The sequence below is a fragment of the Enhydra lutris genome, unplaced genomic scaffold (assembly GCF_002288905.1).
Source record: "Enhydra lutris kenyoni isolate GAN:26980312 unplaced genomic scaffold, ASM228890v2 scaffoldscaffold14, whole genome shotgun sequence".
In the NCBI taxonomy this organism is placed as follows: domain Eukaryota; kingdom Metazoa; phylum Chordata; class Mammalia; order Carnivora; family Mustelidae; genus Enhydra; species Enhydra lutris.
The window spans coordinates 37,486,457-37,504,547 of NW_019154098.1; the positions used below are offsets into that span (position 1 = coordinate 37,486,457).

General features: G+C 36.6%; 1 protein-coding gene across 1 annotated transcript in view; it reads left to right on the forward strand.

The window, feature by feature from the left end:
• Nucleotides 1-18,091, forward strand: part of LOC111146727 (ring finger protein 19A, RBR E3 ubiquitin protein ligase) — a 58,580-nt gene that overhangs the window by 20,232 nt on the left and 20,257 nt on the right. Inside the window, exon 2 of the mRNA XM_022502406.1 lies at nucleotides 6,243-7,010. Coding sequence (XP_022358114.1) covers nucleotides 6,337-7,010 — 674 coding nt within the window. The 5' untranslated portion in view covers nucleotides 6,243-6,336. The remainder of the gene's footprint in view (nucleotides 1-6,242; nucleotides 7,011-18,091) is intronic.

Genomic DNA, 18,091 nt, shown 5'->3' on the forward strand with positions numbered 1-18,091 from the left:
TAAACAAAGTTGAGTACAGGGGTGCCTGGGTGGCTCAGTGGGTTAAGCCTCTGCCTTCAGCTGACGTCATGATCTCGGGGTCCTGGGATTGAGCCCCACATCAAGCTCTCTGCTCAGCCTCTCGGCCTACTTGTGATACTCTCTGTCAAATAAAATCTTAAAAAAAAAGTTGAGTACAGTTTGGTTAGGAGGAGAGAAAGAAAGTGACATTTCAGACAGGAGGAATGGTTTGAGTGAGACATGGAGTTTAAGGATAGTTAAGATGAGCCCCAGATGATGTATAAGATGTAATTGTCTTTTATTTTCTGAGGTAATTTTTGATATCCTGATAGTGACTAGAGAAGTTTTCATGAAGACAGCTGCAAGCAGATGATGGTACTGAGGGCAAGGTATCAGAACACCTGAATTTCCCTTAACCCTATCCTTTACTTACCTTGCAATATTTACTCTCTGAACTTCAGTTTTCCTGTCAAATAAGTTTAATAAAACTTTTCTTTCGAGCAATGAGGCTTGAATTAAGAAACCGATAAAAAGGACTTTTAAACTCTATAATGGTATTATTATATACAACATAATTTCCATTCTTTTTCCAACCTGCAACCCAGCCATTTGTTTTAGAACTCAAGTAATATTTTTGTCTTAATGGTGTGTGCATTTGAGAGGTAGAACATAATGCAGAATCATATAGTTGATAGTTACTTCAAAAAAATTGAGTTCAAAAAGAATAGTACTATATTAAATGACGCAAATAATAGGTTTTTATTTTTCACTGGAGAATGAAGTCAGTGTTTTCTAAAAATAAGTTCCTGAATCACTGAAAGTTTTTTTAATTTCACACATTTTGTTATGTTTACAAATTGGCAGAAGTTCTGTAGTGCTTTTTTTTTTTCCTTAATGGTTTAGGGTGTAGTCTTAAAAATCTCAAGTTAGCCAAAGTTTCCTTGATTGAGACATTCCCAATACTCTTCAGTTACATGCTTATAGACACTTCTATGGATTATTTCTGCAGAAAAATAGTCATTAAAGTATGTGAATTTTTAAGTAAGTCTCATAATCTCTATGCTATAGGTTAAGGGGTACTTCACTATAACCCTTTTGACTGATGATGACTAATAAACTGAGTTGTTTGTTGTTGTTTTTGTTTGATTATTTATTTATGTATTTATTTGACAGAGCAAGCGTGCAAGCAGGGGGAGCTGCAGAGGAGAGGGAGAAGCTGGGGCTGGATCCAAGGGGCTAGATTCCAGTACCTTGGGATCACAGCCTGAACTGAAGGCAGACCCTTAACTGACTGAGCCATGCAGGTGCCCCCTGAGTTGTTGTTTTTAATAGAACTTTTATTTTTTGTACCTGACGTAATGAAAAACAAGGAACTTTGTTTCGGAGGCAAAGCCCATGGAGTTTTGTTTTTTAAGTGAGTGTTTTAAGTCTCCTTAGTTTAGTGGTTCTTAATCAGAGTGTGCCACTAAATTATTGACCTAAATATAAAACATACAAACTCTGGACCCCATCCTTATTATTATTGGTTAGCTTAGGGAAATATAATTGTTACTGCTTGTGGGGTTCAGTTTTTTTGTTTTTTGGTTTTTTTTTAAACTCTGATAACAGTTTTAAACTCTGCAGGAGGCAGAAATTCAGTACTAGATTGCACTAAACCACAGTGAGATACCACGTCACATCAGTCAGAATGGCTAAAATTAACCAGTCAGGAAATGACAGGTGTGGGCGAGGATGCAGAGAAAAGGGGACCCTCCTATGTTGTTTTTGCGAATGCAAGCTGATGCAGCCACTCTGGAAAACGGTTTGGGGGTTCCTTAAAAAGTTGAAAATAGAGCTACCCTGTGACCCAGCAATTGCACTGCTGGGTATTTACCCTAAAGATACAAATGTAGTGTCTGAAGGGGCATGTGCATCTGAGTGTTTATAGCAGCAATGTCTGCAATAGCTGGACTGTGGAAAGAGCATGCATGTCCATCAACAGCTGAATGGATAAAAAAGATGTGTGTGTATACAACACAATGGAATACTATGCACCCATCAAAAAATAAAATCTTGCCATTTGCAACAACATGGATGGAACTAGAGGGTATTATGCTGAGTGAAATAAATCAATCAGAGAAAGGCAATTATCATATGATCTTTCTGATATGAGGAATTTGAGAGGCAGGGCAGGAGGTCATGAGGGGAAGGGAGGGCAGAATGAAACAAAATGGGACCGGGGGAGGGGAACGAACCATGAGATACTCTTAACCTCAGGAAACAAACTGAGGGTTGCTGGAGAGGAGGAGGAGGGTGGTATAGGGTGGCTGGGTGATGGACATTGGGGAGGGTATGTCCTGTGTTGAGTGCTAAGAATTGTGTAAGGCTGGTGATTCACAGACCTGTAGCCCTGAAACAAATAATACTTCTATGTTAATTAAAAAAATACTAGATTTTACTTCCCTTAGTAACTATTGTCAGTGGTTTCTTAATATTTTTCCAAAAATTGTATAAGTATATGTAAGTCTGTGTGGGTATGTTTTTTCCACAAATGCATTACTCATATTATACACACTATTTTGAAGTTATTTACTTAGCATTATATAGAGAGTGCTTTCCATATCATTGCACATAAATCGTGGCTGGTTCATTTATTTTTATCAATCCCCTGTCAGACACATAAGTTATTTTCAGGTTTGTTTTTTTTTTTTTTTTTTAATTTATTTATTTGACAGAGATCACAGGTAGGCAGAGAGGCAGGCAGAGAGAGGGGAGGAAGCAGGCTCCCTGCTGAGCAGAGAGCCCGATGCAGGGCTCGATCCCAGGATCCTGAGATCATAACCTGAGCCGAAGGCAGAGGCTTTAACCCACTGAGCCACCCAGGCGCCCCTATTTTCAGGTTTTATGTGGGTTTTGTTTTGTTTTGTTTTGTTTTGTTTGTTTCTATCAACTAGGCTACAGTGAATTTCCTTGCACATTATCTTTGCACATCTGTGTCCTTACATTTTCTGAAGGATAAATTTTACATGTGGGATTGCTGGTCAAAGAATACTTCCATTTTGATGTTTAATAGATAAGGGTAAATTGGTTTCTCCAAATTGTGCTGATTTGCATGCCTCCCAACAGTATATGAGTTTGTTTGGGTTTTTTTTTTTTTAAGATTTTATTTATTTATTTGACGGAGAGACAGTGAGAAAGGGAACACAAGCAGGGGGAATGGGAGAGGGAGAAGCAGGCTTCCCACTGAGCAGGGAGCCCCATGTGGGGTTTGATCCCAGAACCCTGGGATCATGACCTGAGCCAAAGGCAGACACTTAACAACTAAGCCACCCAGGTGCCCCAGTATATGAGACGTTAACAGTACATGCTTACCAACTTTTTACAACTTTTGTCAATCTAATGTGCACAAAGAGGGTATCTAAGGTTTGAATTTTTGCTGCTTTAGTTTTGGTTATTATTAAAAACTGTGTCCAATCTTTCTAATTTTTATAATTCTTCAAACATCCTCCTTGTATCTTTGTTATCAGGTTGTACATCTTTTTCTCATTAATGTGTAAAAGCTGTTTGTGTAGTAGGAAAATTTTTTCATTGTTATACACGTTTTTCTAATTTATCACTGTCTTTCCGCATTATAACATTTTTTACCATGTAGTAATATTAAAGTTTTAGTATTCAGATTTATTTTTCCTTTGAGCCATATTTGTGTATTTGCATAATGTTTTAGGATTTCCTAGATAGGATGAACACATGTTCTAATTTGCTCATTATCCTAGTTTAAATATTAAGAGTACTTCTAATGGCACCTGAATGGCTCAGTTGGTTGAGCCATCCAACTCTTTTTTTGGCTCATGTCATGATCTGAGTGTTGTGGGATCAAGCCCCATGTCTGGCTCTGCACTCAGCTGATAGTCTGCTTGAAATCTCTCTCCCTGTTACCCACCACCTCTGTACATTTCTCCCCCTGCCTCACCACGCCTCAAACTAATAAATCTTTAAAAAAAAAAAAAAAACCTACAGGGTTCTCTTTTGGAGAAAAAAAATGACATGGCTATCAAGTGTCTTAAAATGTATATATATTTTTAAAGATTTTATTTATTTATTTGACAGAGAGCACAAGTAGGCAGAGAGAGAGAGAGGGAAGCAGGCTCCCTGCTGAGCAGAGAGCCCGATGCGGGACTCGATCCCAGGACCCTGAGATCATGACCTGAGCCGAAGGCAGCGGCTTAACCCACTGAGCCACCCAGGTGCCCCTTAAAATGTATATTTTGAAAAATTTCCCAGGTGATACTGATAAGTACCATTGGTTTACTATTTTAAGTGACAGATTCTGATGATAAGTTCCCCAAAGTCGATTCCCTCTGTAGTTCTCTTCGATGATAAATATATTTCACTGTGGAGCACAGAAGACATTTTGAAATGCAAGTTAAAATAAAAACATGGAAGAAAATAATGCAGAAAATTTTAGTAAAACCTACCATTACGCCCTATATTTTCCTCAGAATTAGCAGAGAATGCTGCAAATAATGAGAAAATATAAACTGATGGACAAGAATAATGTTTGCCTGAGTGAAATGTTTTTCTAGATTTTGTGTTGGGAAATCAATATGACTTTGTCAAGGATATGTGTAAATACCAGCTCAGGAAGCTTTTTTTTTTTTTTTTTAACTCTGTGATATAACAATCATTCAGTAAAGTGTATAAACATGAGTTTGTAGGTCAGTGATTTATCACAAAGTGAACATACCTTTGTAACTACTACATATGTCAAAGTTCCCTTTGTGCCTCCCCACAAAAGGTATCTATACTCCTGATTTCAGTCATCATATATTAGTTCTACCTGGTTTTAAACTTTCTTTAAATAGAATTATACATACAGTATGCCATCTTTTGTGTGAGATTCATTCTTGTTTTGTGTAAAGCAGTATTTTGTTCATTGTAATTCATTTCTAATATGCTAGAAAGTGAATATAATTCTGTCGTTGGAAGAAGTGTGGGTTGCATCTAGTATTTTTGCTTGTTATAAATAATGCTGCTTTTGTTATGTATCTCTTGATACATGTAGCCATTCATTTCCCTTGTGCAGTTATTTCTAGTAGTGTAATTGGGTAATAAAGTGTCTATATGTTCAAGTTTGGTAGATACCATTAAACAGTTATCCAAAGTAGTTGCGCCATTTTACACTCCCACCAGCAATCCACATCTTTGGTAATACTTGGAAATGTCAGTCTGAATTTTAGCCATTCTGCTAGATGTGTATCTCATTGTGGCTTTAATCTGTATCTCCTTGATGACAGATGTTGTTGAGCACTTTTTCATATCCTTTTGTTAAATCCCTGTTAAATCCCTTGCCCATTTCCTTTTTGTCTGTTTTGTCTTAATATGTAAGTGTTACCCACACTCTGGGTACTTGGTCCTTTATTAGTTATATGTGGCAACTGTCTTGTCCCACTCTCTTGAATACCATCTCTTGAGTTTATTGTATTCCAATTTGTCAGTCTTTTATGGTTAGTACTTTTGTATGTTTAAGAAGTCTTTTCACAGAAATATTCTCTGTTGACTTCTAGAAGCTTTATGATTTTACTTTTCATACTTAGATCTGCGAACCAACTGGAATTGATTTTTATGCACCTGGTGAGCTATAGGTTAAGTTCCTCTTCTCAGATGGTAACCAGTAAAACAATAGTATGTTTGTTTTTGAAAAGGCTATTGTTGCCTTTGACGTAACTCTAATATCCACATATACTTGGGACCTTTTCTGGACTGTGTTATGCTCCATTGGTCTTTGTATCCACCTTGTGATGTACCACAATGTTGTCTTAATTCCTGCAACTTTCTAAGTCGTTGCATTTGGCAGGGTAAGAGCACACACACACTTCACTTTTCTTCAAGATTGTATAAGCTGTACTTAGTAATCCTTTGTATCTGCATGTGTATTTTACAGTCAATTAAACTCTGAAAAGCAGTGGGGAATCATTGAAGTCTCAGTGAAAATGATCAAAAATTTTTATGATATTTTAATAATGGTAAGGTCAGCTCAAATCTAGTTTTTTTATTAAGATTAAAGAATATACTTGTTTTAGTGCTAACTATATATTTTTACATTCTCATGTAGACTACTCAGTAAATTGGTGTTATTAAAAAAACCCTAATGACTAAAGAACATACTGGTTTGAAGTTTCGTAGTAAGGTTGTAAGTTTATTTAAAAATCATGCACACTAAGAATATAAATAAAATTCTCTTGGTGTTCTGTTTTGTTTTTCAGACCATCTATGATAACAGTCTTCTGTAAATCAAGCTTTTTCAAGAATTCGCTGAAGGAACCAAGTAGGATTTTCTTACATCATGACTTAATCTGAATGCAAGAACAAGAAATAGGTTTCATTTCTAAATATAATGAAGGGCTGTGTGTAAACACAGACCCTGAGTCAATTCTAATGAACATTTTAGACATGAGTTTACATCGGCAAATGGGTTCAGATCGTGATCTTCAGTCTTCTGCTTCATCTGTGAGCTTGCCTTCAGTGAAAAAGGCACCCAAAAAAAGAAGAATTTCAATAGGCTCTCTGTTTCGGAGAAAAAAGGATAACAAACGTAAATCCAGGGAGCTAAATGGCGGGGTGGATGGAATTGCAAGCATTGAAAGTATACATTCTGAAATGTGTACTGATAAGAACTCCATTTTCTCTACAAATACCTCCTCTGACAATGGATTAACTTCTATAAGCAAGCAAATTGGAGACTTTATAGAGTGCCCCTTGTGCCTTCTGCGGCATTCTAAGGACAGATTTCCTGAGATCATGACTTGTCATCATAGATCTTGTGTGGATTGCTTACGACAATATCTAAGGATAGAAATTTCTGAAAGTAGAGTTAATATCAGTTGCCCAGAATGTACTGAACGGTTTAATCCCCATGATATTCGCTTGATATTAAGTGATGATGTCTTGATGGAAAAATATGAAGAATTTATGCTTAGACGGTGGCTTGTTGCAGATCCTGATTGTAGGTGGTGTCCAGCTCCAGACTGTGGGTAAGATTTTGTTTGGTTTTTCCTGAGTTAATATTTTTTTCTGTGGATAAAATAAGAATTAGCTGTTACTCAAAAGAAAAATCTTAACATGTCAGGTGTGATTCATTATTCAGTAGACAAATGTACATTGAGTGCATACCATGTGCCACGCACAATGTTAGATGCTAATGGAAGGAATAGTATCTTACTCATTTTTATATTGTGTCTCATCGCCTACTCATTTGAACATTTTCGGAAGAAAGGGATAAGTTGGTAGAGTACAGGATCTAGTTGTGTGCAAAATTGATTATCCCTCTAATTTGGAAAATTGTTATTTTAGTGTAGCAGATGAAATGATCAGGGGTTGTGTTTGGTTTTGGTTGTATAAACTCAAATGACCCTTTCAGAAGACACCTTAATGTGTGCACAATGTCACGTGTTCATGTTGGTATGACATAACTATTGCTAATATCAAGATTTAAAATATTTTTCTTATACATTTGATTATGTTAACAGTATCTTCTGTTTATAGAGCATTTCCTATGTAGGGTTGTCATAACTAGGAATAAATAGTCTTATGCTTTTCAAGAATAACAAAGGCTGTAAACATTGGATGTTACCATTAGTGAGCTAGAGATTATGTATAAGTAAGAGTTGGGGAAAACCCAGAGCTTTCAAGATTATCTGGGTATAATCAGAAATAAGGGTAGAATGTGAGTTCAGTTTCTCAGATGAAGTTTCAGTATTCATCATCTGAATCAAATCTATTATTAAAAGCTTGTTGAGTAGTAACTTTTCAGATTGCATCTAGCCTATATCTCTCATTCCAAATGAGAAAATTAATAGTATGTTACCAGCCTTTGCAAATCCCAACCAGTTTTCCCAGTTATAACTAAACTTTATCCACCAGGGATTTCAGTGGAAATAACATATTAAAAATATTACCTGATTATTTGACATTTTATGAATTCATTAGTTGTGTGAAGTACTTAAAAATAAAATTCATTATCACATTTGAACTGTGCTCTCCTCTAATTCAGGGAGCTTGTACTAGAACATAAATAATAAAATAATATGTTAAAGATACTTTCTAAAATGGGCCAAGGTTGACTGTGCTTACAGGTGTATGACAGAAGCAAACTCTGGGAGCCCTGAAGAGATAAACTCTCAAGAAAAAGATTGGAAGAAATCTTGATAATGAACAATACCTTTAAATAACTTGAGCAGGAGACAATATCCTGTCAAAAGAACAGCTTGCATACAGTTGTATCACTCTTGGTCCCATGGACCTCAGCACAACATTTTCACTGGTGCAAGCGTGCATTCATTATATTTCAATTTGGACAACAAATTTTAGGTCAACACACTTTTTGCAAATCATTATAGCAAATAGTCCTTCAAGAGTTCAAATAGTGAGGAATATGCCTATATGGTGTGTTTTGTCTGGAGAAAGAGTGTGGTTTTCTGTCTCTCATGGAACCCCAGGGTAAAAAGTACTTCCCAAGTTCTTCAAGCATTTAATGGTTTGGTTGCCTTTTTTTTTTTTTTTTTTTTTAAGATTCATTTATTTATTTGTCAGAGAGAGAGTGTGCACACAAGCAGGGGGACAGTAGGCAGAGGGAGAAGCAGGCTCCCCACTGATCAAGGATCCCAATATGGGACTCAATTCCAGGGCCCTGGGATCATGATGTGAGCCAAAGGCAGACACCTAACTGACTGAGCCACCCAGGCATCCCCATTTAATAGTTTTAAAAGAAAAAGTTTGAAAATGATGGCATGAATTAAAAGGCTTAAGTGTCAGAAGCTATGGCCCGCGGAGATTGAGGCAGTAAATCCTGGGCACAAATTTTCTGGTCACTAAATAGATATATTCTCTTGAGCTGTGTTGATTGATCATGTGTTCCTAATGGATATCAATTGTATTAACTTAATAGAACACAATAGATACAGCTGACATAGATTCTTATTTATATAAGAATTTGATTTTAGGGGAAACATGCTAAACCAACTGGGAAAGGATTGATTTTTTTCAACATACAGAATTGTGAAAGTAGCTGTTTGAGGGGGGGGAAATGAGATCATCACCACACATAACACACCAAAGCAAAATCAAAACAGATTATAAAGGAAAGTTTTATAAATAAAAGGGAAAATTTTAAATGAAAAGAAAATATAGGTGGAAGAGTAGCTCACCTGCTGCCATATTACTATTAAAATTGAACACACGTTTACCCTGTAACCTAGAAGAGCCACTCCTAGTGAAATACCGTGAAGAAATTCTTGTGTGCCAGGAGACATCTAGTTAGGAGACATGTTTAAGAATGTTCATAATAAAAAAGGGAACTGTTTAAAAAAAAAAAAAAAAGAATGTTCATATTAGGCGCACCTAGGTGGTACATCCAACCCTTGGTTTCAGCTCAGGTAGTGATCTCAAGGTGGTGAGATCAAACCCTGCCTCCACTCTGCACTTAGTGGGGAGTCTGCTTAAGATTCTCCCTCTGGGGGCGCCTGGGTGGCTCAGTGGGTTAAAGCCTCTGCCTTCGGCTCAGGTCATGATCCCAGGGTCCTGGGATCAAGCCCCACATCGGGCTCTCTGCTCGGCGGGGATCCTGCTTCCTCCTCTCTCTCTGCCTGCCTCTCTGTCTACTTGTGATCTCTGTCAAATAAATAAATAAAATCTTAAAAAAAAAATAAGATTCTCCCTCTGCCCCTCCTCCTCATGCACTCTATAAAATAAATAAATCTTTAAAAAAAAGTTCATGATAGCAAACAAGAAAAAAAGTGTTCATTAACAGTAAAATGGATGAATATATTTAGTTTCATGGTTACCTATTGAAAGGAGGTTGTGAACTTGAAGGAGCAATCAAGAGGCTTCTAAAGCCACTGATAAATGTGGTAAAACCATAGGTTCTGACTTGCCAGAAATAGTTCAGTTTATGCTTTTGCTGTAATTTTGATCACATTACTCTTAAGTGTTTTAGTTTAGGTTGTTAATTATGTGATCACCTTACTGATACTTTTCTTAGTTTGCATGGTAGATACGGGGTATTTGTTTTTATTTATAAATCCTTTTTGTATGGGTGACATTTTTCAGTAAAATTTAAAGACGTTTCATAAACTCATACTTTGTGTTATTTTTGCCCACTTTCTTCTTATTGAGACTTCATTGTCAGAGAGTAAAATGGCTTAGGGGCACGTAGGTGATTCAGTTGGTTAAGTGTCTAACTCTTGATTTTGGCTAAAGTCATAATCTCAAAGATGTGGAATCGAGCCCTGCATTGGGCTCAGGTTCAGTCTGCTTGTCTGTTTCCCTCTGCTCCTCCCCCAGCTCTCTCTCTCTCTTTCTCTCAAATAAATGAATAAAGTCTTAAAAAAAAAAAAGCAAAATGGCTTAATATTTTAAATATTTTGGAGAAGATAAATGTTAAGTATAAAAATATAAAATAATAGAAACAGCTACTTTAATAACTTCTGTTATTATGAACACAACTACTTGATTGCTATGTAAGTTTAACAAAGAATTAGCCTTGGTTAATTTGACTATAAATTAACTCTTGGTTTCGTGGTTGTCAATAGTCTTACCCACAAGGGACAAAGAAAACATGTCAGCATTACTTCGTAATGTATTGTCATTTGTATTTGATTTATGTTGTTTCTAGATTAAGAGCATATTTTATATACTTGATTACATTGTAGGTTTTATGGTTGCGTTACATAGAAACTGTCATCCAGTAACAGAAAATTTATATGTGTACTTTGAGAATGGAATGCTATGTAAGCCTTGATTAAAGGTTTCAGTTTTACTTAGCATGAGCATTTAGACCTGATTTTAAATGTCTGTCCTATCATGTTGTTATAAGGCTTGGGGTAGACCTTTAATTTTATGACTAACATAATTCCTGGCACACAGCAAGTTTTTTGTAGCTCTTATTTATAATTCCTTGTGTCCATTTCTTAAGTTTTGCCTTAATTTTTAAAAATCAGACAGTTATTCAAATATTTAATGTACCTGTGTGCCAGGTACTTGGAAACTTAATAATGAATAAAAGACAAAAATCCCTTCCCCCTGCAACTTATTAAAATCTTTGGATCCACAGAGGGACATATTTTATTTAGAATCCATTTATTATTTAAATCTGGCATAAAGAATACTGGTAAATAAATGCCTGATTATCTGGCGGTGAGTAATGGAAATACTTAGCTAGCTAGGACCGTTGACATGTATATAGTATTTAACCCCTTCTATTGTACAACACACTTGAAAGACTTTTTTCTAGAAATGCTGTATGTAAAATTGTGAATTTTTTTTGCATATGATATTTATTAATCTGACCATTTTCTGTATCTGACATTAATTTTACTTAAACATGTAGTTTAACACACTTTGAGAAATATTGCCCTTAGCTTAGAGGAGAAAGAAAAGCTGACCTGGTTTCTATTTGAGATCCCTCAGGTTTTCTGACCTGATATTCTTTCTACTATTCTGAGGGCCAGGACAAATTGAACTTGTTTTAAAAGACAGTATTTTGGAAAAGTCCTCTTGAGAAGGAGCCAAACCTGTGTGCTTTGATTTAACCAGGGTGAAGTTTGCAAAATTGCTGCTATAACATGCAGTCTACACAGGCTCAGAAAAGAATCTGGCCTTGGCTAGGGAGACGTGTTGGGGCGAGGTGAGGGGCACACAGGAAGGAATGCATAGAACTTGCCTTGAGTAAAAATACCAGATTACCTTCTGCCCAGGCAGCGTAGTTTATACATTGCAGGCAGACAGCAAAAAGTTGGCATTTTAGTTTTTGTCATCACGTGTTTCAGTTGGCCGTCCTTCTACCAGCACACATTATCCCTGTTGTCTCATGTGAGTGCTTCTGACTTTGCTGGGGAGCTTTGAATATACAAGAACATTTATAATACAAGAATATAGTTAATGATTTAATAATGTCTGTGAGCCTCTCAAGAGCAAAGAAGAAAAAAGTATTTGATTTTTCTTTGTAATTGCTGGTTTAGCCATGCTCAATAAAGTGTTGTTGAATGAATCAATCTGACTGTATGCCACTAATATAAATCATATATCATAGGAACTGTCAATAAGCCATTTCATTTTACTTTTTTTTCCAATAAGCCATTTTAAAGCAATCTGATCAACTGTAATCAGGTTTGTGTAGTGTCAAACTGGCTGACATTTAAATGATTCTGAATAATAATTTATTCTGGTGGAGGATACTGTTCATAATGGATTTAAAAAATGGTATCATCAGCTTAGGAATTAAACAATATATATTTTTAAATTCCAGTTAATCTTTATATAGCTCTTATTTCCACCCTACAAAGAAGGGTTTTAGCCATAACTTGACCATCTTTTGACATGCTGAAAATGCTTTTGTAGGCTGACCTTTTAGAAATTTTATACAGAGAACAGATGCAACTTGTGATTTTCTCCAGAGGAAACAAATACATGTGACTTAGAAAACAGCAGGTTTTGTGTATAGGAAGCCATAATGAGTATAAACTGTGTTTCAGTGGAAGTTGTAATTCATAACTAATGACAAATTGTATCTGTTAGAATAGACATTCATAAAAGTATTCTAAGACTTTGAGCTTAGAGTTTAAAAATTCCTTGAGCTGAGAGTTTGCTCTTTTTAGTTTATTCTTCCTAACCATAAAGTTGGTCTAGATATATTTTAATGCTGTGTAATTCAGTGTATACTGCTGCTACACCAGCCATTGTTAAATGATACTGGAATTTTTGGTGGTTTTAAGGGAATCAATAAAAATAACATTGCCTCAAACCCTCAATCAAAACCAAGTTGATATGCTAGGAGACATGTCAGCTCTCTCTTACTAATTAGTCTACTAAAGAATGTGGCTTTAGTTATGCAGCCAGAATGGCTTGCTGACACCACCCTTAAATTAGACTGACTTCTCCAAATAGACTGGGCAGTTCTTGACAATTCCCCTGTAGCATGTAGTGGAAAGCACAACAGAAGGCATCCTCTAGAGGAAGCAGCTCATGAAAGAGGGAACCAGGAGATGAGCCTCACTTTATCTAGACCTTCTCCCAAACATTTTAAACAAGTCACTCCTCTATCGAGTAATAGTAACTTCTAGCAAGTAGAAACACGAGCCTGTTGATTTTGATGCAAAACTTGACTTTCCCCCCTAACTGGATCAAACAGTATTTGTGATTATATTTTCTTTGTTCTCTAAAGGTTTTGTTAAAGCTTTACTTTTGGGGGGCAGGGGTCTTTGATGCCTAGATAATCTTTCTTCATTCTTTTCCCTCATTTTTTAATTAAAATTTTTGTTGGGGAGTGTTATGTTTATCTTAGGATTAGATTTTGTTTTAGGTATGGTTTGTTCTTTTTACTTGTTCCTTCATAAGGAATTTAGTATAGACACAATACAGTACCCTAGCTGGTATCCCTACTTGCTCTGTTATCAATGATGTAATTTGTAGAACTCTAGTACTGTGAGACTCTCCCAGGAAATAGACGCCATGGTGAAATAAATTCTGGAAATAGTGCACACTATATACTGATCACTGGCATGTTAGAAATTCTTTTAGCAGGGTGCCTGGGTGGCTTAGTGGGTTAAGCCTCTGCCTTCGGCTCAGGTCATGATCTCAGGGTTCTGGGATCAAGCCCCACATCTGGCTCTCTGCTCGGCAGGGAGCCTGCTTCCTCCTCTCTCTCTCTGCCTACTTGTGATCTCTGTCAAATAAATAAATAAAATCTTTTTTAAAAAATTCTTTTAGCAAATCCTGTAGTAAAAAAAGAAAAAAATGAAAAAGTGCTTTAATTTTGCTTAGCATTTTTCTAACTTGACCACTGAGTACTTTCTTAGTATAAACCTCCTGTTGCCACTCCGGTGAACAGAAAATATTTCTAGAAAGATTGTCCTATTTCAGTCCCTGTTTCTCTTTTCCCCCACTTTCTTCTTGTCCCTCCACTCCTGCTAAATAGGAAGATTTAAACATTTTTGAGTAGATAGACGTGGAAGAATAGAGATGGAAAGTAAGACTTAGTTAAATAATGAATCGTAGAAGGACATGGAGCCATCTTTTTTTTTTTTTTTTAAAGATTTTATTTATTTATTTGACAGAAATCACAAGTAGGCAGAGAGGCAGGCAGAGAGAGAGAGGGGGAAGCAGGCTCCCCGCTGAGCAGAGAGCCCGATGCGGGGCTCGATCCCAGGACCCTGGGATCATGACCTGAGCTGAAGGCAGAGGCTTTAACCTACTGAGCCACCCAGGCGCCCCTGGAGCCATCTTTTAAACCAAGATTTGGATACTGTTCAAGCCAAAGATCTTAGGTGTTGCTCAGTTATCCCTGGCATTCTGCTGAGGGTGTTCTTTTCCCATATAACACTTAATGCACCAGAACAGAGATACTCCTGACATTTTTCTTTAAAGGAAGCATTTTTTTTAAAGATTTTATTTATTTATTTGACAGAGATCACAAGTAGGCAGAGAGGCAGGCAGAGAGAGAGGAAGGGAAGCAGGCTCCCTGCTGAGCAGAGAGCCTGATGCGGGGCTCGATCCCAGGACCCTGGGACCATAACCCAGGCCACAGAGGCTTTAATCCACTGAGCCACCCAGGCGCCCCAAAGGAAGCATTTTATATTTGATTTAGTTTTACCATTTGCTTCCATTGTAATTTGACAGCTGTTTTCCAGTGGAAAATAAGTTTGACTCCCACACAATGAAAATCATCAAGAGGCCTAACATTCTGTTTTCAAAATATATGAATGCTAGTTATATTTAATTCTTGCTATATTATAAAATATGCCTAACAAAGTTATTATTAAGATTGAATGTTTATGAACATTTACATAGTAAGCACTCAGTAACTGTTAATAAGAAAAAACTGATAGACTCTTAACTTTTAGTTATCAAAATATACATTCATGAAAAATAGTTAGGATTATTAAAGATAAACCTATTTTTCTTTATAACTTGTACAGATTGAATGGGACTTGAATGTTTAATTCTAGGGTAGGATCTCTCAGCTTTTCCTTTAAAAAGGAGATACTGGGAAGTAGCATAAACAAGTTCGAGGTACTTTATCTCTGATATTTGAGTACATAATGATGATGTCCCATGAATGAATTCTCTTTCCCCTTCCCCCGGCTTTCCCCCCTGTTCTCTCCACAACACACAGTTTTATCTAAAGATCACAAATCTTTTTTTTTTTTTTTTTAAGATTTTATTTATTTATTTCACAGAGAGATCACAAGTAGGCAGAGCAGCAGAGAGAGGGGGAAGCAGGCTCCCTGCTGAGCAGAGAGCCCGATGCAGGGTTCCATCCCAGGACCCTGGGATCATGACCTGAGCCAAAGGCAGAGGCTTAACTCACTGAGCCACCCAGGTACCCCTAAATATCACAACTCTTTTTTATTATGATATCCTAATTTCTGAGATGCATCAAACCTACATTTATTTTCAACAAATGCCAAATGACCAGACAATTAATACTTCTCCAGGGCCAATTTCAAATATCACTAATTAAGGTGTGATGAACTTATGGGATACGAAAGTAAGTGTAAAATTTTATTTTAAAAAATAATCAAATGTTAAATACTTGACATCATGCAGAAATGCTCGTCTACTTGTCAGCTCTTTAGTTTGCTCCAGATAATTATACTGCATATATTTAAAAAATCTAAATAGGTATTCACTGTTTCTAAACAGTTATTCTCAACAAGTTTAGGTCACTGTAGGGAATTTTTATCTTAAAGCAACTTATAATGCTGTTTTGAAGCTTGATTATTGAGAATAAAATGATTTGAGACCTCAGTTTTCACACCATACCCTTTCATGTTTTCATGGATTATGTACCAGATGTGGAAATTATCTTGTCATGAAAGTTTAAAAAGCTGACATTCTGCTTTTTTTTGCTTTTTTTTTTTTTTTAAGAGAGAGGGAGAGAATGAAAGAGAGAGAGCATGAAAGGAGAGAGGTCAGCAGGAGAAGCAGACTCTCTGCTGATCAGGAAGCCCGATGTGGGACTCAGTCCTGGGACTCCACAATCATGACCCAAGCCAAAGGCAGTCACCTAACCAACTGAGCCACCCAGGCACCCTCTGCTTTTAATTCTTGTCAAAATGTGAAGAATTCCCTAATAGGACTTTTTCTTAAAAGACCCATAGCTTGGGCGCCTGGGTGGCTCAGTCGTTGGGCATATGCCTTAGGCTCAGGTCATGATCCCAAGGTCCTGGGATTAAGCCCCACATTGAGCTCCCTGCTTCGTGGGAAGCCTCCTTCTTCCTCTCCCACTTCCCCTGCTCGTGTTCCCTCTCTTGTTGTGTCTCTCTCTGTCAAATAAAAATCTTAAAAAAAAAAAAAAAAAAAAAGACTAATAGCTTAAATCATTGATTAAAAATTAAGTCAGTTCTTAAGTTTTGTTTAGTGATATGGTGGTATACTGAACAACCTATAAAGGTTAGAATTATATAACCGGGTGCCTGGGTGGCTCAGTTGGTTAAGCTTCTGCCTTCAGCTCAGGTCATGATCTCAGGGTCCTGGGATCGAGCCCTGCATCGGGCTCCCAGGTTGGCGGAGAGCCTGTTTCCCCCTCTTCCTCTGCCTGCCTCTCTGCCTACTTGTGATCTCTCTCTCTCTCTGCCAAATAAATAAAATCTTTAAAAAAAAAAAAAAAGAATTATGATATAACCTATTTCTGTTAATCTGCTTTGTGTATTTTTATATTTATTTACTCAGAAAGACTATATTCTTCCTAAATTTAGTTCTGGCACTCCAGTGTTCGTATTAACTACAAATCTATATCCCTGTTTAATGAATTGAAAGTTAAGTTTATATCTAAACTTGGCTTTCACAGTTCTCACTAATAATTACTGTATTTTATTCTTAAACACAATGTGCATTTATACTTCAGTTGTCCAGTAAAATTTCACCATATGAAGCAGTAAGATTTTTTATTCTGTATCTAGAATGCCTACCAATGTTTATTTATTTTTTTGAAGAATTATTTCAGAGAGTGAAAGAGCACAGGGGGGAGGGACAGAGGGAGGGGAGAGAGTCTCATGCAGACTCCACACTGAGCCCAGAGCCCAGCAAGCCCAACACAGGGCTTGATCTCCCAACTCTGAGATCATGATGTGAGCTAAAACCAAGAGTCACACACTTAACCAACTGCTCCATCCAGGCGCCTTCCATACATTATTTCTATTGATATAGAAAGGATAATAACTGTGGATCACATGGTTATTAATCAAGTACAGATGCAGAGGTACTGGAACTGTCATTGAAATGGTGAATTGCTTTTTGGCATTCTCAAGATCAAGGCTAAAGCTAAAGCTGACTTTGGCTGAATGCTGAAGTGTTTGAATCCTGTTTTATGTTTTGGGAAGACTTAGTTGTAGGGAGGTTATGTGATTTAATGAGACTATACAGATAATAAGTGGTGGAAATGGTATTTTGACCAGGTAACCTAAACTTCTCTTCTGCCTTTATATATGGTGACTGACCTTAACAAATAGTTGGTCTTAGCATCATCGTCCCTTGCACACACACAGATTTCCCCATGTCCCTCTCCTTCCCTCCTTCCTTCAAGAAAAGCTAGGATAGAAAAGAGTTACAGAAGAGAGCATCATTTCCTTTTCAGTGAAATTACTATTTTAAAGACTGCTTAGCATTATAATTTGATAGAAAATAAAGTGTTGAGTCTTTGAGGACTTTTTTCTTTTTATGAGTAACTGCAATGAACTACTTTCCCTCAGGGAAAGTAAACTTTGCTAAATTACCCCATGTTGATAAATAAGTTGTCTTTAATTTAATCATGCTTGAACACATTTATGATTATGTTGGTAACTGGAGAATCGATCTGTCAAAAATAAAATGGAATTTAAGATGTAAAATTTAAGTTTAAAAAGTAAGATACTAAGGGAGCAACAGGTCCCAAAAGTGGAGGAACTTCCTGACTCTTAAAATTTTATAATTTTACATGTTATCTGGAAATTTAATAAAAATATCAGTTACAGTTACTATTTAAATTTTATTGCCAATAACAAGAGGAACCCTGAAAACTCCCTTAAATTTCCAGCCAAAAGGAAATATTTGCTATTTTAAAAAGCTTCTTATACATAGA